The sequence below is a fragment of the Canis aureus genome, chromosome 8 (assembly GCF_053574225.1).
Source record: "Canis aureus isolate CA01 chromosome 8, VMU_Caureus_v.1.0, whole genome shotgun sequence".
NCBI lineage: Eukaryota > Metazoa > Chordata > Mammalia > Carnivora > Canidae > Canis > Canis aureus.
Window position 1 is genome coordinate 20,116,679 of NC_135618.1, and position 22,643 is coordinate 20,139,321.

Sequence of the window (22,643 nt, forward strand, 5' to 3'; positions counted from 1 at the left end):
CTGTCTTTCATGAATAAATAAATAAAATCTTAAAAAAAAGAAGCTCTATAATTTTATACATGGGACTCTTACATACTCTTACATAAATATACCATGCTAATAATGAGGATACCCTATTGACAACTGAGATTACAATTTAATTTTAGTATCATCTAAATTTTTGTAGGATATATTTTAAAATTTAGTTTTAAGGGACACTTGGGTTGCTCAGTGGTTGAGTGTCTCCTTCAGCTCAGGGTGTGATCTGCTTCTCCTTCAACCTCTGTCTCTGCCTCTCTCTCTGTGTGTCTCTCATGAATTTTTTTTTAAAAATTAGTCTTAAGAAATCGTTAAATTTATTAACTGATAAAATAATTACCAGTAGGTTTGAAATTAACATCTTCATCCATCCTTATCAAGTCCAGAGATGATAAATCATGCAGATTCTTCAAACATAATTCTGTTCAATAATAAGAAACATATTTTTTATTTTATAAGGGAGCACACAATATAGAATTTATAATCAAATATGCTCAAGTTGTGTTTCTGTATATTTGCTGTGGGAAAACTGTAGTTGCTACTTATGTGGTAAGAAAAAAAACTCATTAAATGAAAGAGCCAGCTAATAGGCTAAAAAGATTTTCTATAATAATACAAATTCTCAAAATAAGTGATGAAATAACATTTACAACTTGGAACTTTTAATTTTAAATGAGGAAATACAAATTTGTATTTAATTCTCAAATAACACAACAAGGTAGGTACAAATATTATTTCACATACAAGTTAGGAAACAAAGAAATAGGCTAGGTTACTTGCTCCAGGTCTATGTAACCACTCTGTTATATGACTTCCAATATGGCATGGTTTTCTTTTTCCTTTTTTTTTTTTTAACTTTAATCAAAGATATATACACACAAAGTAAAAAGAGTCAAATATATCTACAAAGATTGTTCAAAAAACAACAGTCTTTTCCCTCCTCTGAGTTTGCCACACTCTTGGAGCAACGACTTGTGACTATTTTGGCACTTCAGCGTCTCTAATATGCTACCATTGCTACCTGGAAAGATTCTCTGAACAGGAAGTAATGAAAGTTCAACTCTCCCTGACTGATGAAGACCAGAGCAATTGTAGTAGCCTGCTGACCACAATGCTTCCATTGTTCCATGCCATAAAGCCCAGAAGATTGGAGGTAGTTCAGAGCAGGGAGTGGGAATGCCACAACCTGTTCTATCTTACACAGAGCAGCCACTCACAAAAACACAGCGCTTACAAGGAAAAATTATTTGGGAAATACTTCAGTTTAAGCAACATTGCTTAGGCAGCTTGGTAGTTTTAAGTATTTGGTTAAGTAAAGCTTTGAAGTTGTTGGTAATACTAAACCACTATTAACATGCAATAAGTTAATCAGTCCAAGAAGATCATTAGCACTATTCTAAGCAAAACAAGATTCCTTTTCTACAGAACTTATATTTTATGGAAGAAAACAATCAATACAGAATTTAATAATCAATAATAAAGTTTCAGGCATTGAAAGGTACTATGAAAGAAAATAAAGCTGAAGGAACCTAGAGAATAAGAATTTTTTAAGCTCAACTGAAGCTTATATGTATTTCTGATATAAAGCTATATTAATATCTGATGTAGTAAAGATATATTTATCCCAATTTTCAAAAGAAACGTACCACCTTTAAACAGCAGGAAAACAGCAATAATAATAATATGAAAATTGTTTTACCATCCTCTCTGAAAAGGCAGATTTAATTAAGGTAGTCCAGGAAGGCTTCTCTGAGGAGTTGATATTTGATCAAAGATCTGAATGAAATGAAGGTGGAGACCAAGTAAAATATGTGAGAAGTGTTCCAGGAATAAGGAACAGAGTAGAAGGACCTGATGTAGAAACAAGCTTGGTGTATTTAAGGAACAGCAAGAGATCCAATTTAGAAACAGAATGAAAGAGGCGGAAAGTGGCAAGAGATGAAGCCAGAGAAATATGCAGGGAGGTATCAAGGAGGATTTGTGGGGTCTGGTGAAAGTTTGCATTTTATTCTAGGAGTGATGAGGGAACCATTGAAGGATCCTGAGCAAAAAAGTATAACCAAATTTAGGAATGCTAAGGATCCTTCCTAAGAGATTTAAGGCAGATCTCCAAGAATACTAAAACATTATATTCAGTTATAAATAAACTTGGCTATTCTTTATATGCAAAACTTATCTACCCTATAATAACTAAACTAAAGATGAGCCAAATATGAACTGTGGTTCTGCTAATTTAACAAAAGTTAAATAATTACAACTATCAGAATATAGCAAGACATTTCTTGGACTGTCTGATTTCTTGTATTTGATCAGTATGATCAAAATATGTTTTTAAAACTCCATTACAAAATTGGTCAATATGAGTGCCTGGGTGGCTCAGTGGGTTGAGTGTCCAACATTAGACCGGGTCATGGCCTCAGGGTCCTAGGACTGAGCCCTGCAGCAGGCTCCCTGCTTGGCAGGGAGCTTGCCTCTCCCTCTCCCCTTGCTCCTTCACTCTCCCATTCACTCTCTCTCTCAAATAAATAAAATCTTTACAAAAAACCCCACTAAAATTGGTCAATAAATAAAGGATAATACAACTATTTTATAGATCTGTTTCTCAATTGCAGTATTATGAATATATGCTATTGCTTACCATCTTGTTTCAACAATATATTTACTCTTTAATCAAGACAATTTTACTCCTTCATCCTTATCTCTCTGCATTTTAATATGCCATGTGTATATCCAAGTAGAGAATAAATTAAAATAGGCTAAATATTTTTAGATCTACACCAAGTGAGGGTCTAGATTAGAGTGTTGCTCTGTAGATGGATGTCTACTTCTTGATCCTTTCTATCCTCTTAAAGTTATCTTTGCAGCCACTGTGAGGCTCTGAGGCTCAAATTCACAACCCCAAGATCAAGAGTTGCATACTCTACCAATTGAGACAGTGAAGTACCCCAAAATTGGCTAAGTATTTTTAGAGGATCTAAAATTTTTTCTTTCACTGAGAGAGAGTCTCAATACAATGAAGAGCTGACAATTTCTAATCCTAATAAATGCTCAACAATCTTTTGATATTTGAAAAGATAGGTAATGAAATATTGAGTAATTAATTGAAAAATTAAGCTGGGATTTGATGGGAATACATCATTAGCACAGATTAGGATAAGAAGCCCATAAACAAGTAGGCTTATATTTTCAATTAAAATTAAACTAGAAAAATGAAGAGTCTATATCTATAGAGAATATTTTCAAAGACGAGGGTCATTTTTAAAGTTAAAAAAAAACAAATTAACATATTATGTAAAGGAAGATATTCCAATATAACTAATGAATTCATTAATTCAGAAAAAAATACATGTGCTAAACCTTATTTGCACGTGAAAAACAAATATTTCATATATTTTTTTGTGGAAACTTTACTTTTTTAAAAAATAATTTACCAAAGAGTATTCTTACTTTCACATTGACCTTTTTCATTAAATTTATTAAAAAATATTTTACAAGGAAATACATCTAACCTTGTAATTTTGCTTCAATTCCATCTTTGTTCAATCCAGATGCAAAACCTGTATAAATTATGAAAATTCATAAAATGCTAAAATAGAAAGGACTTAACTCAGCTTTATAGGCTCAGTTTATACACAAGTTAACTAGAAAACAGTAGTCTAACTTAGTCTTGAGCAGGGAAAAATAGTAGCTTAATGAGTTAAAACAAGGCTTAACTATCTACAGAAAATAACCACTGTTTTGAAATCCTTTCAATATCAATTGGCTATCTCTTGCTTATTTTATTGTGTGTGTGTATACATGACCATGCATACTGTATTTTTTGCCCCTGGAGATTTTAAAGTTTTAAATCTGTGTGCATTAAAATAGTACTATAACAGCACAGGTTTTAATTTGATACTCAGCAATTCCAAGTATTTTTACTTTATAATCTGTACCATATGAAAGAACCTTCTAGAAGCAACACAACCACATGTTAGCTTTACAAGCAGGCTGCAAATTCCAGCGGCAACAGCAATACTATATCCTTTGATTTAAACACAAGTTCAGAAAAAATTCAAGAATTTTTTTTACTTTAACATTTTAAAAATAATTTTAGGCATTTTTATTATTTTTATTTGAGTTAAATTTTTTCTAAAAGGTCTATTTTTAGTGGTGCTGATTTCAAACTTTATTAAAAGACTAGAAATAAAACAAAGATTTCTCACATTTGTTTACTCTTGCCTCTAATGTCTTTATTTTTTTTAAGATTTATTTATTTATTTATGAAAAACCGAGAGAGAGAGAGAGAGAGAGAGAGAGAGAGGCAGAGAGAGAGAGGCAGAGACACAGGAGGAGGGAGAAGCAAGCTCCATGCCGAGAGCCTGACGCAGGACCCAATCCCGGGACTCCAGGATCACGCCCTGGGCCAAAGGTAGGCCTAAACCGCTGAGCCACCCAAGGATCCCCTCTAATGTATTTCTGATTGTTATTCTTTATTTTGTTACCTTTTGGTGTCTGTAACCTATTCTGTGACTTAGTAGTATAAATATAGACTCAACTGGCTTGAAAAATTTACTATTTTTTCAAATCAAAGTAACAAACCATAATGAGATGGATTTTTCAAGGCTCTGATATAAAGCAAAGTTGATCGTATCCATTCCAAAGCAATATTCACATCTGTGATGGTATGTAACACTATCTCTGCATTTAAATGTTCGATAAGATGTCTGTGTAAACTAATTAAAAAAAAACTTTGCATTAGTAATATATATTTCAATGACATAATCTTACCTTTTTAAACTGCAATACTTTGAATAATTCAATAATAATTGAATATACTCAGTGCTACATTAATAATTCATGAAAAATAACTTGATCTTCAAAAAAATAAGACAAAACCTTAAAAGATAACTTCAACTATTAAAAATTATAGATTTTTTCCTATCCTATGGCTTCAAAAGACATTACTTAAAAAGAGTAGGGAGTGAATATTCTCTCAGAGTATTACAATCATATACTTTGCTAAAAGGTCCCAGGTAACTTACTATTATTAAACAAATTTTAAAGATGTGAAGAAATGTGAAAATTAAACTCTCCCTCTTATTACTAATTTGGCCTTTTTTTTTTTTTTTTTTAACAAGGATACATGCTATCACAGGTTAGGAAACTACTGAATAAAAATATTATGCTTTTTTTTTTAACTATTGAGTTTCTTAAAAGGACACAAACTTTCTACTTATTGAAAAGTTTCAAGACAATGGCCTTTGAAAATCTCCTAATCAAATTTCCTTTTAATATGTGAAAAGGAAAAATACAGGCTATAGTAACATCGTCTTAGAATATTTTCTGTATTACCTGCTTTCTACAGTGTCACTACAAGCTAACATCTGAATATACTTCTCTTTTGTACTTAACCGAGTCATAATAACTGCAGTAGCTGTAGTATCAAACTGGAAAAAAATACACACACACACACACACACACACATACACACAGAAAGAGAAATGTAGTAAAAAAAGAGTACATATTGGTTCCAGTCCTCTTCAATAACTCATGAATTTTATTTTATATTAAATAGTCCTTGTCCTAAACAACAAGTCAAAAATATCTTAAAAATGCTTCTGAATATGAATGTTTACTAAAAACTTAATTAATTATACTTCCAAGAGTACAGATATAAAAATATTATTTGGTTCAATGTAACATAATTTTGGCAATGGTAAATCAAAACAAATTTAGGTAACTGAATACAAGTTATAAGATTTGGTATAGTTTATATATAACCTAATCTTCTAAAAATCATGATTTAGATAACATAATATTTTGACATTCTTTGAAAAGATATTCTTCCTAAATGCTCCTATGTCTATACAAATGACTTCTCTATCTAAATATTTGCTAGAGTAGGACATGTTTTGTAATGTATATGGGCTAATATTTAGGGGTCAATACCTGGGGACCACTATTGGCATTTTGTGCTAAGACTTGGGGATGCTACACATTCTGCAATGTATGTCAGCCCTACACAATGAAATACTGTCCCATCTAAAATGTACATAGCATCCCCATTCAGAACAAAAAAACAAAACAAAAATCAAAATAATTTCAAAACCAAAAAAACCCTTTTGACAGCATATACACATTCATCACCCTAACCATCAGCCAAGGGAAACTTAGAGTATAGGCAGTATGTCTCCTTTGGTGAGACTTGTTTTACTTTTTCTCCACTAAAATAGATTTGCACTTATTTTTAAACCTAATCTGAGTATGAAATGTTAATCTCCTACTTAACAAAAAGTACACAAAAAAGTTTTTGCTTTTTAGCTTATTTTAAAACAAGTTACAAAAATAAAATATTGTCACTTACTTGAGGTCGACCAGCTCTACCAATCATCTGTAGAATATCTGTTTCACTATATTCTTCAAACATTCCTCCAGCATAATGCATTGTAGATTTTATAACTACTAGGTGAGCAGGCAAATTTACTCCCATAGCTAAAGTACTGGTAGTAACTGCATCAGATTAAGAAATAATTACTTTGAAGCCATATAACTTTATTGCTTCAGGTAGACATATTTTTATAAAATACATATTCTTATAATAAAAACTCATACATAGGAAATTTAAGAAAAAAGAGGAAAAGAACATTACAATGTAAAATAATAACACATCTTAAAACCAAAAAACTATTAAATTCTTACTTTTCAGGTAGCATTGTATTCAGCAGCATAATAAAGAATTAAAACTGCTGAAGAGTTTACTGTAGCATGTATATGCATGGGTAATTATGTAATTTTAGATTCTTGAAAGAAAAGCAGAAATAAGTCAGAATACTTGCTTTTTCTTTTTTCCTCTTAACAAGTAAATAGTTTTCCAAAATATCTTATAATAGCCACAAAAATAGGTTTTACTTACAAAGAACTGGTAGATCTCCAACAGTGAAAGCTCCTTCAACTACTTTTCTATCTGACAGCTCCATACCAGCATGATGATAAGCAACACCATGTATTAAGATATCTATAATACAAATACATTATCTGTTATATGCTGTTAATGTTTCATCTGTAATTGACTCCTTTTATGCATAGTTGAAAACGCTATTCAAAATAATCTCTAAACCTACCTCTCAGTTTTGAATCTCTTATGGAATATGCATACTTCTGTAACCTGTTTTAAAAATACCATAACATTATTAAGAGTTATTCCCATTAACATAAAAACTCTTAGTTTATTAATTATTTTGAAACGACAGATATTAAAATTTTTTCACAATATCATTGTTTGAAAATCACCTTTAAGAAGTAGCAAATATCTAACTTTATACTCAGAAGTCCCTAAATTTACAACTCAGCAAAACAAAACAAGCAATAATTTTAAAATGGTCAAAGGGGGGGATCTCTGGGTAGCTCAGCAGTTTAGCCCATGCCTTCAGCCCAGGGTGTGATCCTGGAGTCCTGGGATCGAGTCCTGCATCGGTCTCCCAGCATGGAGCCTGCTTCTCCCTCTGCCTATGTCTCTGCCTCTCTCTCTCTCTCAGAAAGAAAGAAAGAAAGAAAGAAAGAAAGAAAGAAAGAAAGAAAGAATCTTTTTAAAAAATGGGCAAAGGACCTGAATAAACATTTTTCTAGAACAGACAGACAAATGGCCAACTATACACGATGGGTGCCCACATCACTAATCATCAGGCAATAAAGTCAAATCAAAACTACAATGAGCTATCATCTCCTACCTGTTAGGAGGGCTAGTACCAAAAACAGGAGATACAATTGCTAGCAAGGATATAGAGAAAAGAGCCTTTGTGCACTGTTGGTGGGAAGAGTAAACTAGTATGGCCACTATAGAAAACAGGATGAAGATTCTTCAAAAAATTAAAAATAGAACTACCACATCATGCAGCAATTCTACTTCTGGATTATTCCAAAGGAAACAAAATCAGTATCTCAAAGAGATATCTGTCTCCTAAGTTGATTGCAACATTATTCGGACTAGACAACATATAGAAATAACTTAAGTCTCTGAGACAGATGAATGGATAAAGAACACCTGATACATACACACACATGGGAATATTCAATCTTAAGAAAGAAGGAAATTCTGCCTTATTTGACAACATGGATGAAGCTAGTGAATATTGTGCTAAGTGATATTAGCTAAAAAAAGAAAGGTATGTATGGTATCACTTATATGTGGAATTAAAAAAAAAAAAAAAACTGAACCAGAAACAGTAGAAAAGTGGTTACCAGGAGCTGAAGTTGAGGGAATTAGGAAAAGTTTGGCAAAAGGGTACCCCCCCCCAAAAAAAAAGGTCCCTAATTTATCAGCTGTGACACTGAAGTTCAACTTTATTTTTTATTTATTTTTTTAAAGATTTATCCATTTATTTGAGAGTGAGAGACAGCACATGAGGGAGGGGAGGGGACAGAGGGAAGGGGAGAATCTTAAGCAGACTGCACTGAGCACTGAGCCTGACATGGAGCTTGATCTCACAACCCTGAGGTAACTACCTGAGCTGAAACCAAGAGTCAGACGCTTAACTGACTGCACCACTCAGGTGCCCCTGAAGCTCATTTTTAAATCAGGAATTTGGAAAACTCATATTCCACCAGAAAAAAGCAAATGGTGATTATATTCATGGGTCAGAATATATCTACTCCCAAATTTGCCTGAAAAATATTTGTAAGGGATAACAATTTTTAAACCCCTATAATATCACAAGTAAATAAACCAGAAAAGACTTGTAGGGAATAACAATTTTTAAACCCCTATAATATCACTAGTAAATAAACCAGAAAAGACAAAATTAGAAATAGTTGTTTATTGTATTCCAAGATATGAAAGAAAGAAAACCATGTTAAATCAAGAGATGAGGAAGTTAAGAGAGTTTCTTGACAATTTGAAAAGGAATTTGGGGGTACTTTAGAAGATTTTGGAGGTTAGTAGGCTTAGTTTTTAATTATGTCTAAGAACCACCAAATCTGTGTTTTTCCATTTCCTTATTGCAGATATGACACTAACAGGCATTATTTTAAATATAAGATTCACAATTTTTTTAAAGATTTTATTTACTTATTCATGAGAGACACAGAGAGAGAGGTAGAGACACAGGCAGAGGGAGAAGCAGGCCCCACGCAGGGAGCCGGATGTGGGACTCAATCCCGGGACTCCAGGATCACACCCTGGGCCAAAGGCAGGCACTAAACCTCTGAGCCACCCAGGGATCCCTAACATTCACAATTTTTTTAAGGATTCATGATGTAATGAAGAGAAGGCAAGAGGAAAAGACATATTGGTATTAGATACAAACTCTGTGCTACACACTGTTAGGTGTCTTAGAAATGTTGCTTTATTTAATTCTCACAATAATATGGTGATACAGATAGTTGATTCCCATACTATTCCCACCCTGATTAAGAAATTGAAACTGAGAGAAGTAATGTGCCCAAAGGTACACGGCTAGTAAAATTGCAGCACTACAACCCAAATCATGGTCTTTAACTTAATGTTATTTCATTTTTTTTAATTAATTTATTTATTTGAGAGAGAGAGGGGGCTGGGGGTGCAGGTGGGGGCAAAGGGACAGGAGAAGAGAATCCTAAGTAGACTCAGAGGCTGATGGGGGCTCCATCCCACCAACCAGAGATCACAGCCTGAGTGAAAACCAACAGCTGGTTGCTCAACCAACTGCACCACTCAGGTGCCTCTCATGCTGTTTCTAATATCAGCATTTCACTTCTAGAAAAACAGGAATAAAAAAGGGGGATAAAGAAAAAAAAAGGAGAGACAAAGAGTGAAGAAAGAGTTGAAAGACCAGAAATTTTCCTTGAGTAGGTAAAAATGGGAAATGAGAAAAGGAGAAGTATGATAAATCTGTAGAAGAAAATTATTATCTAGGGGCAGCCCAGGTGGCTCAGCGGTTTAGTGCTGCCTTCAGCCCAGGGCCTGATCTGGAGACCCAGGATCGAGTCCCACGTCGGGCTCTCTGCATGGAGCCTGCTTCTCCCTCTGCCTGTGTCTCTGCCTCTCTCTCTCTCTGTGTCTCTCATAAATAAATAAAATGTTTAAAAAAACAAAGAAAGAAAATTATTATCTAAAACAAAATTAGCTAATTTGGGTGCAGCAGACAACAGGAGAAAAGAAAGAGGATGAAATGGAAATTAGTTTTAAGGGTACATACAGGTTAGCTATTTCAGCTCCTTACTCTGGAAGGTTCAGGTTCAAAATACTAATTATTTAAGTATTTATCTTGGGAGGTATATAGTCATTCTATATGAAGGATGCAACCATTACACAAAGAATTCTATAAGTTTTTAAAAATTTCCTTCAGTGTTAGTGTTCGAGCAAGAAAACAAGCCTTACTTCTTGACAACCACATCTGTTTCTGACTAAAAGTCACATGGCCCAACTTGATGAACTAGTTTATTCACCCAAGTAGAAGATTCCACATTACTCGTTGCTACTTACAGTCTCTTTATACTTACACTTTTTAATTCCAGTTTACATTTATACTATTCTTAGTTTTATAACGACCTGGTCAATTGGTTTTTGAAATCCCATCTTTGCTTACAGAGGAATAACTTGAAAAGGTGAAGGAATGAACCCAGTTTTCTCATCTCATCTAGATAATCCCTAAAAGTCTTCTTAACTCCAATAACAAAAAAGAGAAAATATACCTCTGTTTCTGTTCCACAGCCATAATAAATTTGGCATCTTTCACTAGAACAGAAGCAGCCTGTTGCACACCTTTCCTTGTTGCACAAAACTGAAAATAAATGAATAATTCTTGGATTAGTCATATTAAAAACTGAGCATTATGCTAAAAATAAGCAACAAACAATCCTTACCACAAGTGTGGGTTTCTGATCAGAGTATGTTCGTATAACACCAGCAATTTTGTAGTTGAGGGTTAAATCAAACTTAAATTCAGTTTGGTTACTTCCGCAGGGGAATCCAAGGACCACTTTCTGAAGTTTCACTGGCCTATGTTTCTCATCCATTTTCAAACATACTGCAGGTCTTTCACCATCTGAAAGCCATTCTGCAATCTTTAAATAACAGAAACATACATTAAAAGTTTTTTCTAGACAAGTTTTATGATTAAAAATAACTCAATAGTAGACTACTTAAAGTCAAGGTATAAAAACAATCAAGTAGTCTTTTTCAGTGTTACATATTCCAGCGACACTATTCTATTGATATATTGGTAAGTATTATCAGTAGCAGTATTTTAGGTTATACCCACTTTTCAACATGGTAAACTCCCAATTATTTTGTTTTATTTTCCTAAGAGCCCAAAATAAAATTAAGATTGATTTTGCAGAAAAACTGAATTTGTCATTATCATTATAACCTTCCTATTTTTCATAACTATGACTTAAATATGCATGACACATCTTTTGAATTGTGCTAAATAATAGCCAAACAGTAACAAAGTTATGGTTGGCTTAGACTGGCAAGGGTTGACAAAATTTTTAAACAAAGGGCAAATAAATCTTGAGAGATGGGAGTGTCGAAAGCATAATTCAGACTCAGTGCTGGAGCCACTTGTTAATTTCTGAAGCTATGACGAGCAATTCTTATCATCTCATAACCTGGTTAGTAATCAGGCTTCATGCCCTGCTCTGCAACTGACCATTGCTTTGACAGGAAGATGGATTAATGAGTTTATAGTTGCAGGGGATGGAAATATTAAAATATTTTCAAGGCTATCATGTATGCAAATAAGATCACACAAGAATTTAATCTGAAAGGAGCAAAAGGCTAAGAGTGAAAACCTTCATTTAGGAGAAAATTGAGGAAGAGGATTTGTATAAAGAGACAGGAAAGTAGCATTCACAGATGTAGTTATTATCAAAAATGGGAAAAGAATTTCAAGAATTACAGAATATTGATATTTAATGACTGCTTACAAATCAATAAGAAAAGTTTATTATCCCAATGTGAAAAAAAGGGTAAAGAACGTGACCTGGCAAGGTGCAAAAATGTTGATTAATATATTAAAAATACTCCCCTCAGTAAAAATCAAAGCAGTACAAATTTTAAAATAAAGTGTATTTTAAACAAGAAATTTGACAACTATTTGTTTCAAAAAATTTTACTTATTTATGAGAGGGAGAGAGAGAGAGAAGGAGTGGGGAGAGGAGCAGAGGGAGAAGCAGACTCCCCACTGAGCAGGGAGCATGATGCAGGGCTGGATTCCAGGACCCCAGGATCATGACCCGAGCCAAAGGCAGATGCTTACCTGACTGAGCCAGCTGAGGCACCCCAACAACTATTTAAATGTAATAATAACAATAATTTGTTATAAACCCAGTGTTAGAATACAGAGAAATGGCTGAGGATGGAAGTATAAATGACTATACCATTTATTAAAACCACTGTGTCCTTAGAGTTTTACATATCCTTTGACTCAGTTATTTCACTCTAGAAGTTCATCCTAGAGAAATAATCATGATTTTTTTTTAATTTTTATTTATTTATTTTAGAGAGAAAGAGGGCATGAGAGCAGGGTGAGAGGTAGAAAGAGAAGCAGACTCCCCGCTGAGCAGGGAGCCCAATGCAGGGGTCAATCCCGAGACTCTGGGATCATGACCTGAGCCCAAAGCAGACGCTTAACCAACTGAATCACCCAGATGCCCCTATCATGATGTTTTCAAAGATATTATTAACTTTAGCATCATTTACAATAGCAAAAATGGAAACAATCTTTCATCATTAAAGCATTAGATAAATAAATCATAATAAACCCACAAAAGTTGTACTAAAGAAGAGTATCTAAGGACATGGAAATGTCTGTAGGTGACATGCAAGTCATAAAGAGCATGCATAATATGATTTCACCAATACGTCTGGAAAGATAAACACTAGGTTTCTGTTGATCATATATACTCAAAATACTTATAGTTTTTTGAGTATAGAGATCAAGTATAGTCTTGAATATGAACAAAACAAGCTGTCAACTTAAGAACTATAAATGAATGATTACTTTTGCCAAATTAAAGATAAAGGCATAATTTTCCATTGGATTAGACAATATGGGAACTATTTGTCAAATTTCTAAGTAGTAGGAGAAAAACGTCATACCAGGCTGAGAAGTGAATAGGAGTGAGAAACAATGAAACTGTATTATTTTTTAAGAAGTTTACCCAAATAATGAAGAAAAAAATTAAGACACATATTTATTATAGCAAGTATAATACTGAATACAACTATTTTCACTTTTGTACCTATCATTAGTGCTTACCATAACACGTCACATAGAATATGGAAAGGTGAGTGGTAATCACTTAAGCAATTATTTTCATTTTCCACCATACTTTGATATACAGCTAGAGTCAGATGATTAAAACAACCATAACAAATTATTAGTCACGTTATTATGAGGTATCTGAAACCCATAAAAGCCAAGACTTTTAGATACTAGTAAACAACACACTTGTACCAAAAACGTTTCATTAAACCAAATCAACCAAATATTAAGACCTAATACTGCCACACCTATGAGATCTAACCAGAACTTTCTACAACATACTTTCCTATTAAATTGGTTATAGGATTTACAGGAAAAAAAAAATCCTCACTTTCCTCTAGGATTAAATGACAAAATATTTCACCAGTCATAAAAAAATCTGGTAGACTAAAATTCTAACTTACATCCTCAGCATTTGGAATCGTTGCAGACACAGCTACAAATCTCATTGGAATAACTGTACTATTTTCTGAAGGAGGAGATAAAGACTGTACAGTTTTCATTCTGCTGACTACAACTTCAAGAGTTGGTCCCCGATTTTCATCTTTTACAACATGTACCTAAGAAAGAAATCAAGAAAAAATGATTGGCTATAAAAATTAAAAACGATTTAATCAATTAAAATCCATAATAATATTAACATTATTCTTTAAGAAAATAAGCCTTTCCACTTAAAGGGATAAAACAAAGACACAGTTTGGTTGAAAAGGTCATTTCTTTCCATCCATTCTAATCACTATTTTACGTTTATCTCTGGAAATAAGTAATGTGTTCACTACCTCATCAATGAGAAAGAGTCTAACCAGCTGGACCAAAGAGTTGTCTCTCCATTTCCTAGTCATGCTATCCCATTTTTCCTAAAGAAAAAAATACAACTGGTTTAACATGGTAGGAAATTATAATAAATATTAAGATATCAATAAAAATTTTAACATGATATAAACAATAGGCAATATTTTAATTCATGTCTTAAAAGTATCCTGAAAAAGATTTAAAGATTAAAAACATTTTAAAGGATTCTGATAGTCTTACAAGTGCTTCAAAAACAAAACCCCTATTTATTTTTAAGTTTAACCAAAAATATACAAAATTATAGTCTAATTACCTTTTTTAAGTCCTACGAAGGTCCTCCCTCTGTAATACATTAAAACTTGGATAAAAGAGTACAAGCAAAAAGTATGATTACAAATTATCCTCAATAACGAATTGCCTGTTCATGTCTTTTGCCTGTTTCCCATTTGGTAATTTGTCTTTTATTTACTGATTAGTAAATACTCTTTATATAACCTCAACACTAGATTTTTCATGTTTGTTTTTTACATCACAAATACATTCTTCTACTTTGTATTTTCTTTTAACTTTTATTCTTCGTGAAGAGAAAGATATTTTCTAATGAACGAAGGAAATAATAGAGTATAAATAACACCTACGGGAGTTGTCATAATAATATGGGCATGTTGGATCTCAAATAGGTCATCCATTACTGTATCTCCAGTGAGTTCTTTACAATTCAATCCTATTGGTCCAAATTTTTCTTTCCAATCATCGAAACGCTGACTACACAGGGCTTTTATTGGTGCCACTATAGCAATAGAAGATATTTATTTTGAATGTCAGTACAACTTTAAAATTACTTTCACAAACACTGGTTAATAAAATTACGATAAAACTATACATCTAGGAACTGCCTAATATTTATAAATTGAAAGAGTTAATATAAGCATATTACTTAGAGATACAAATATAATCACCAGACTGAACTAAAAATAGAAAAAGAAGTAACTGTTCAGGGTATTATAACTAAAAGCACAGAGATGTAAAGCAGATTACTGGTCTTCATTATAAGCCTTTTCGTGATAATATATCTTTCAACCATGTATATAAACTACTTTGATGAAAAATTTAAAATATATATATACCTAAGAAAAGAGAGGAGAGGTTCCCATGAAAATTTTTTAGAATTACAAAATGTTTGAATTTATTTTTCTTGTTGTCCTTTAAAAAATAAACATGTAAAAGTCAAATTCTCAATTCAAATACTAGTTTTTATTTACAACTCAGGGAAAATGTGTTTTGAATTTAATATAACAGACAAAAGCAAATGTGATCTTCATTAAAAATGTATGGAGAACCAAATATTAATTCCTATGGCTCGAATTCGAATTTCTTACTTTGTCTCAATGTTTTTGCATTACTGTAATTAATTACTCTTACAATATATAAATACTTACTATAAACAATTTTTATGTTTGACCATGGCAATGGTACTTCCATTAACAATCTTGTTATAGCTAGTTCAAACACCACAGTTTTCCCAGAACCAGTTGGAGCACAAATCACAAAATTCCTATCTGTGTAAAGAAGCTAAAAAATAAAAAAAAAAAAAACTTTTTAAATAAAATTTAATCAATCATGGAATATATAGCATTTTTCATTCACACTCTCAATATTCTCATAGAAAATATGTAAGAAAGACTCCGGAAGAAGAATTCACAAAATTCCTATCTGTGTAAAGAAGCTAAAAAATTAAAAAAAAAAACTTTTTAAATAAAATTTAATCAATCATGGAATATATAGCATTTTTTATTCACACTCTCAATTTTCTCATAGAAAATATGTAAGAAAGACTCCGGAAGAAGAATTCAAATTATTTTTACCTTTAAACTTATTAAAATTCTAACCTTGCTTGGATCCACAACCCTCAAAAAAAAAAATACTAATAATAATTTACCATTTTGCTTTACTTGTGAAAGTAAATTGTTAGGCTAGAAGAAAATAATTTATTTAGCTTTGAAAGAAATTTTATAAATCTAATAAATATAAACAAGCCCACCTATGAAAGACACATGATTTCATTTAGCAAACATTTTTTGAGTTCATACAATGTACCAGTCACTGCACGTGGCATTGGAAACAGAAAGATGAATGTGATCTAGTCCTTACCCTTAGAGAACACACAATCAAATTAGAAGAGGCAGATAAGTAAAAATCATATTAAAATACTTACATCATCAAAAGCTTTGGACTGTATATAGTTGAAATATGGGAATTCTTTGAAAATACTTCTAAATTTTGCAGCTTAGAATAGCATTAAGGAGTCAAATATTTCACAATTTTAAGAATTGGTTACTTTTAATTAATTTATGTATTTTTGATTACTTTTAATTCAAAAATTCAATTAATTAATATTAACTGTGACAATGTTTAATGATGAGGCTTTAATACTTGCTGTTTTAACATAAGAAAGGAATTAATAGAGAGACGGACCAATGTGGCAATATAAGAAGCTCCTGAACTTTCCCTCCTCCCACAGATGCACCAAAAATACAACTATACAAGGAGCAATTCTGAGAAAAATCCAGAAATTCACTGACTCCTACACATTGGGTAAATGAAAATACTCCCAATGAAATGGGTAAGAAAGACTGAGACAACTGTAACCCTAAATCCCATCCTTGGCACAGCATCATACAATTAAGAAGGAACTCCCAACTCCCAGCTTCTCCCTGAGGAGCAAAGATTTTGGACCACATGTCTAGAGCCCCAACCTTTAAAGCTCCCACCCGGGGGATAAACCCCCCAAACACCCAACTCCATAAGCCAACAGGGCTTGCATTTATGAGACCCAAAGGACTATAGCAAACAAACTGTTCTTACATGGGCACAGGAACAACCCCTCTACCTCTGCAGGTATATATTCAGGCTCAATGCAGAGGGAACAGCAAAAAATGTTCATCTCCAGTTTCTACCTGGAAAGGATTTCACTTCATACTTTCTCAGCTGCTATCTCAGGTTCTGGCTTCTAATCAGCCTGCACCTAGGTGCTGATTACAATCCTCTCCTTTTGGACATTGATAAGTTTTGGCACAACTATTAGAAGCAACTAAGAACTAAGACAGTGAGTTAGGCAGTCAGAAAGGTTTTAAAGAAAACTAGGATCTTGGGCTAGGTTAACTGATGAGGCTCATCTCCTATACAAGACCAGTCTGTCAAGCCTGGGGGAGGTGGATGTTTTATCTAATGTCTGGAACCAGAACAGAGGGTTAAAAAAAATTAAGAAATGGGAATATGTTTCAAACAAAAAACAGGATAAATCTCCAGAAACCAAACTAAATGAAATAGAGGTAAGTGATTTAATTTACCAAACATTTTTAAATAATGCATAAAGATGCTCCTTAAGGTCAGGAAAGCAATGCATAAACAAAGTAAGAATTTCAACAAAGTCATACAAGTTATAAAAATGTACCAAACAGAAATCATAGAGTGAATGACTATAATAAATGAACTGAAAAACTCAATAGAGGGATTCAACATCAGACAAATCAAACAGAAGAAAGGACCACTGAACTTAAAGATAGGGCAATGGACTTAATCCAGTCAAAGGAACAAAATGAAAAAAGAATTAAAAAAAAAATGAAGATGACTTAAGGGATTTATTTTATACTGATACCAAAGCCAGATAAGAATACTACAAGAAAAGAAGATTACAGGCCAGTATCACTAATGAACACAGACACAAAAATGCTCTACAAAATATTAGCAAACTAAACTCAATAGTACATTATAACAGTCATACACTCATAATCAAATGGAATTTATTTCTGGAATATAAAGATGGTTCAACATCCACAAATCAATCAACATGATACTCTCACGTTAAAAAGTTAAAGATTAGGGGTGCCTGGCTTGCTCAGTCAGTAGAGCATGTGACTCCTGATATTAAGGTCATGAGTTCAAGCCCCACAATGGGCATAGAGCTTATTTTAAAAAAAGGTTAAAGATAAAAACCATATGATCATCTCAATACATGCAGAAAAAGCATTTGACAAATATAGTATCTTTTCATGATAAAAACTGTCCAGAAACTGGGTTAAAAAGGAATGTACCTCAATATAATAAAGGCCATATATGACAAGTTCATAGCTTACATCATATTCAATGGCAAAAAGCTGAACATTTCTGTCTAAGATTAGGAACAAGTATGTCCACTTTCACCACTTTTATTCAACTATTAGTGGAAATCCTAACCACAGCAATTAGGCTAGAAAGAGATATAAAAGGTACCCAAACTGAAAAAGAAGAAAGAAAAGTCTCTATCCACAGACAACATATTATATATAGAAAATCCTAATACTTCACCAAAAAACTGTTAGAACTAATACGCAAATTCAGTAAAGTTGCAGGACACAAAATTAATATACAAAAATCAGCTGTATTTCCATACACTAACAACAAAATACCAGAAAAAGAAATGAAGAAAACCATCTCATTTACAATAGCATCAAAAAATAAAATACCAAGGAATAAAGTTAACCATCCAATGTAGCATTAAAAATAAAATGCTAACAAGTAAATTTAACCAATAACTATAAGACACTGACAAAAGAAATTGAAGACACAAAAAAATGGAAAGATATTCCATGTTTAAGGATTCAAGAATCGATACCGCTAAATTGTAAACTGCCAAAGAAATTTACAGATTCAATGTAATCCTTATCAAAATTCCAACTGCATTTTTCAGAGAAATATGAAAAACAATCCTAAAATTCATATGGAGCTACAGAAGACCCCAAATAGCCAAAGCAATCTTAAGAACAACAAATCCAGAGGCATCACACTTTAATATCCAAAATATCCAAGGAACTCATACAACTCAATAACCAAAAAACCCCCCAAATAATCCAATTATCAGACACTCTGTGGATTGGGAATATTTTTACAAATCTAGTATTTTTTGAAAAGTAATTTGCAGTTTATACCTATAATCTGATTTACATGTCTGGGCATGCTGCTCCCTCTGCATTGAGCCTCAATGTATACCTGCAGAGGAAGAGGGGTTGTTCCTGTGCCCATGTAATAACTGTTTGTTTGCTATAGTCCTTTGGGTCTCATAAATCCAAGTCCTGTTGGCTTATGGAGTTGGGTGTTTGGGGGGTTTATCCCCTGGGTGGGAGCTTTAAAGGTTGGGGCTCTAGATATGTGGTCCAAAATAATCCAATTTAAAAATGGGCAAAGAACCTGAATAGACATTTTTCCAAAGAAAACACAAATGGCCTATAGTACATGAAAAGATGCTCAATGTTACTAATCATCTGAGAAATGCAAATTAAAACCACAATGAGATATTACCTCACATCTGGTAGGATATGAATTTATCAAAAAAAAAAAGATAAATATGGTGAGGATGTGGTGAAAAGGGAACCCTTAGACACTGTTGGTAGGAATGTAAAGGGGTACAGCCATTATGGAAAACAGCTGGAGGTTATGATCTAGCAATTACACTTCTGGGTACATATTCAATGTGGGGCTTGAATTCACAACCCTGAGATCAAGATCTGAGCTGAGATAAGGAGTCAGTTACTAAATGGGCTGAGCCATCCAGGTGCTCCTAGGATACATACTCATAGGAAACAAAATCAGTATATCAAATAACTGTAATCCTTTGTTTCACTGAAGCATTATTCACAATAACCAAGGTATGGAAACAATCTTAAGTGCCTGTCAAGAGACAAATGGATAAAGGAAATGTGAAATACACACACACACACACACACACACACACACACTGAAATATTATTCTGCCTTAAAAATGGAAGGGAATTCTGCCTTTGTTTTCTTTTCTTTCTTTCTTTTTTTTTTTTTTTTGACAAATTGGATGAACCTGAAGGGCATTATGCAAAATCAATTAGTCAGAAAGAGAAAGAGAGGTGATGGAGAGTGGAAACTAACTTAATGGTGGCAACTTATTACAATGCATATGTACGTCAAATTATCATGTTGTACATCTGATATAGTACATTCAAATTTTATTTGTTAATTATACCTCAATTAAGCCAGGAGGGGAGAGAAATTAACAGAAATTATCACAGTCCCCAGTAACACTCCATATTCTGAAAAAATTTGTAAAATCCCAATGTGGAAACAAGGTTTATACAGGGTTATAATTTGACAATTAAATCTGATGGAGTAGATCCCTGGGTGGCTCAGTGTTTTAGTGCCTGCCTTTGGCCCAGGGCATGATCCTGAAGTCCTAGGATCAAGTTCCACATTGGGTTCCCCTGCATTGGAGCCTGCCCGGAGCGTAATCCTGGAGACCTGGGATCGAGTCCCACGTCGGGCTCCCTGCATGGAGCCTGCTTCTCCCTCTACCTGTGTCTCTGCGTCTCTCTCTCTCTCTCTCTCTCTCTCGTCTGTCTCTCATGAATAAATAAATAAAATGTTTAAAATAAATAAATAAATCTGACAGAAAAGATGTAGAAACTTGCATATGTGCCAGTATTTCAAAACTAAGTGTATAATTTATCTTTGGAAGAGTGGTGTTTTTTTATTCGTGTTGAGTAGGCCATTTGATTTAATATCTTCTTTAAAGTTCCAAATTTCACATTTTAACTGTTTCATTAGCTGATCTGTGTTTCTGGTCACCTAATCCTGAAATGCTTTGTTTTCAATAATTTAGTTGTACTAAGTGGTGGATTTAATTGCAATTATCAGCATATTGGCTCTATAAGACCTTAAACTGTCCTTCCTCTTTAAGAAAGCTCAAAAATACTAATATATATGAAGAATAAATTGTCCCCTCTCCAAGCTGAGAGTCCATTGTCAGTTCAGGAAATATTTGTACTTACATGGTATTCTTCTTAGTCTGAGTCACAATTATCAACCACAGTTATTAAACACTATATACAAAATACATTACTGGATTTGGAAAGCTATGGGAAGCTGTAAAGAAGAAGATGAGTTCTTACAATGGAAGTTATTTTATTCTATTAGGAAACATAAAACAATATATCTGAGAATTCAAATACATAATTGTTTAAGCAATTACATTTGTATGAACATATACAAAGACTGATGGTCTGTAGTAAGTGATCTTGTTAAAAAATTAAATGAGAACGATTCCCTGCTTTGTCTCAAAGCATATGGCTACAAGGACCTACATGATCTTGCCTCTCCCCCTACATTTTTGTGATTCTGACCTCAGGTCCTACTAATCTTGCCTCTGACTAATCTCCTCTAGCTATATCGGCCTCTTTTCTGTTCTTCAAAAACACTGGCCATGTTCCTGCTGTACAGCCTTCCCTCTGCCTAGACTGCTTCCCTCATTTCCTTCACTTCCTTCAATTGCTTACATCTCTTTTCAAGAAGACCTACCCAAATTACTCTACTTAATTCTAAACCTGAGCCCCCAATTATAGCATCCCCAATTTAATATCCCTTACTTCTGCTCCACTTTTTTTATTTTCCATATTATTCATTGCCTTCTAACATACTATATGACTTATTTATACACTGTTACAATTGTTCAGATCTATCTTCTTCCCCACACCTAACCCAAGAATGTTAACTCCTCAAGGGCAAGGATTCATTGTTTCCTTAACTGACATATCCCAAGTACCTAGAACAGTGCCTAGCACACAGTAAGCACTCAATTAATATGTTTGCATTTATTAAATCAAGTAGATTATATACAAATCTTCATTTTACTTTCAGTTGTACAGAGTATCAGAATATTTGTGCCAAAACAAAAGTGTAATTTTGAGTTTGTCAATCCATCAAGCTTTTGAAAGAATCTCATTTTTCCTTCAAAATATGTCTCTTCCTATAAAATATTTATTTGTAACAAGCCCACAAGTGAGCCATCATGCTGGTTTTTGTCTCATTAGGTAGTTCCACATCAATTTACATTCACAAAAATGAATCTTTGATTCAGGGTACATGTAGAATTAGTTTTCCAGCTCATGAGAAAACTCAACTACTAACATCATTTATCATCACTATAAACACTTGATATCAAGTTTTTCCTTTCATTCAACAAACTCTCAGCAGTGTCACTGCAATTATATGTTATAACAGGTAGGAAAATGTCTGTAGAATTGAAAATGACAAGACTACTATAGCAAAATCAAACTGACCAAGCTTCTAGTATCCTGAGGATTCAAATATAGTAAAATACCATAAAAGAATCAGAATATATGTTGTGTCCAAGTAATTCCAAAACTCTCAAATTATCATGAAAAGTATTTAATCTTCCACTTTATTTACTTCTTTTTTAAATTTTTATTTTTTTATTTGAGAGAGAGCACAAGCAACAGGGAGGGGCAGAGGGAGAAGCAGACTCCCCGCTGAGCAGGGAGTCCTAAGTGACGACTAGACCTCAGGACCTAAGATCATGACCCAAAAAGATGCTTAACCAATTGAGCCACCCAGGCACTCCTAGTCTTCCACTTTAAATACAGACTTAGAAATAATAAAGAGCAGCAGCTCTGTGAGTTTGACAGCAAATGAACATTTTGGACAATAAATCAATGCACACAAGAGTAGGCAATAGTCTTAAATAACAGAGACCTAAACAATAGAACCATTTCAGCTGTGCTAATATAGCATGAAAATATTTAAAAC

At 33.2% G+C, this 22,643-nt stretch overlaps 1 protein-coding gene across 16 annotated transcripts in view; it reads right to left on the reverse strand.

Moving 5' to 3' along the window:
- HFM1 (helicase for meiosis 1) overlaps positions 1-22,643 on the reverse strand; it is a 139,904-nt gene that overhangs the window by 62,096 nt on the left and 55,165 nt on the right. For 12 of the 16 annotated variants that reach the window (XR_013384335.1, XR_013384334.1, XR_013384333.1 and 9 more), the window contains 14 exons: positions 16,252-16,322; positions 15,476-15,608; positions 14,675-14,826; positions 14,024-14,101; positions 13,649-13,804; positions 10,840-11,040; positions 10,669-10,757; positions 7,122-7,165; positions 6,914-7,015; positions 6,365-6,510; positions 5,353-5,447; positions 4,600-4,733; positions 3,528-3,575; positions 359-439 (listed from right to left, as the gene is read on the reverse strand). Coding sequence is in view for 13 of the 16 variants with exons in the window: in XM_077905386.1 (XP_077761512.1) it covers positions 359-439; positions 3,528-3,575; positions 4,600-4,733; positions 5,353-5,447; positions 6,365-6,510; positions 6,914-7,015; positions 7,122-7,165; positions 10,669-10,757; positions 10,840-11,040; positions 13,649-13,804; positions 14,024-14,101; positions 14,675-14,826; positions 15,476-15,608; positions 16,252-16,322 (1,530 nt within the window). In the remaining 3 variants the exon portion in view is untranslated. The remainder of the gene's footprint in view (positions 1-358; positions 440-3,527; positions 3,576-4,599; positions 4,734-5,352; positions 5,448-6,364; positions 6,511-6,913; positions 7,016-7,121; positions 7,166-10,668; positions 10,758-10,839; positions 11,041-13,648; positions 13,805-14,023; positions 14,102-14,674; positions 14,827-15,475; positions 15,609-16,251; positions 16,323-22,643) is intronic. The other 4 variants (XM_077905396.1, XM_077905395.1, XM_077905392.1 and 1 more) reach the window with 3 other exon arrangements.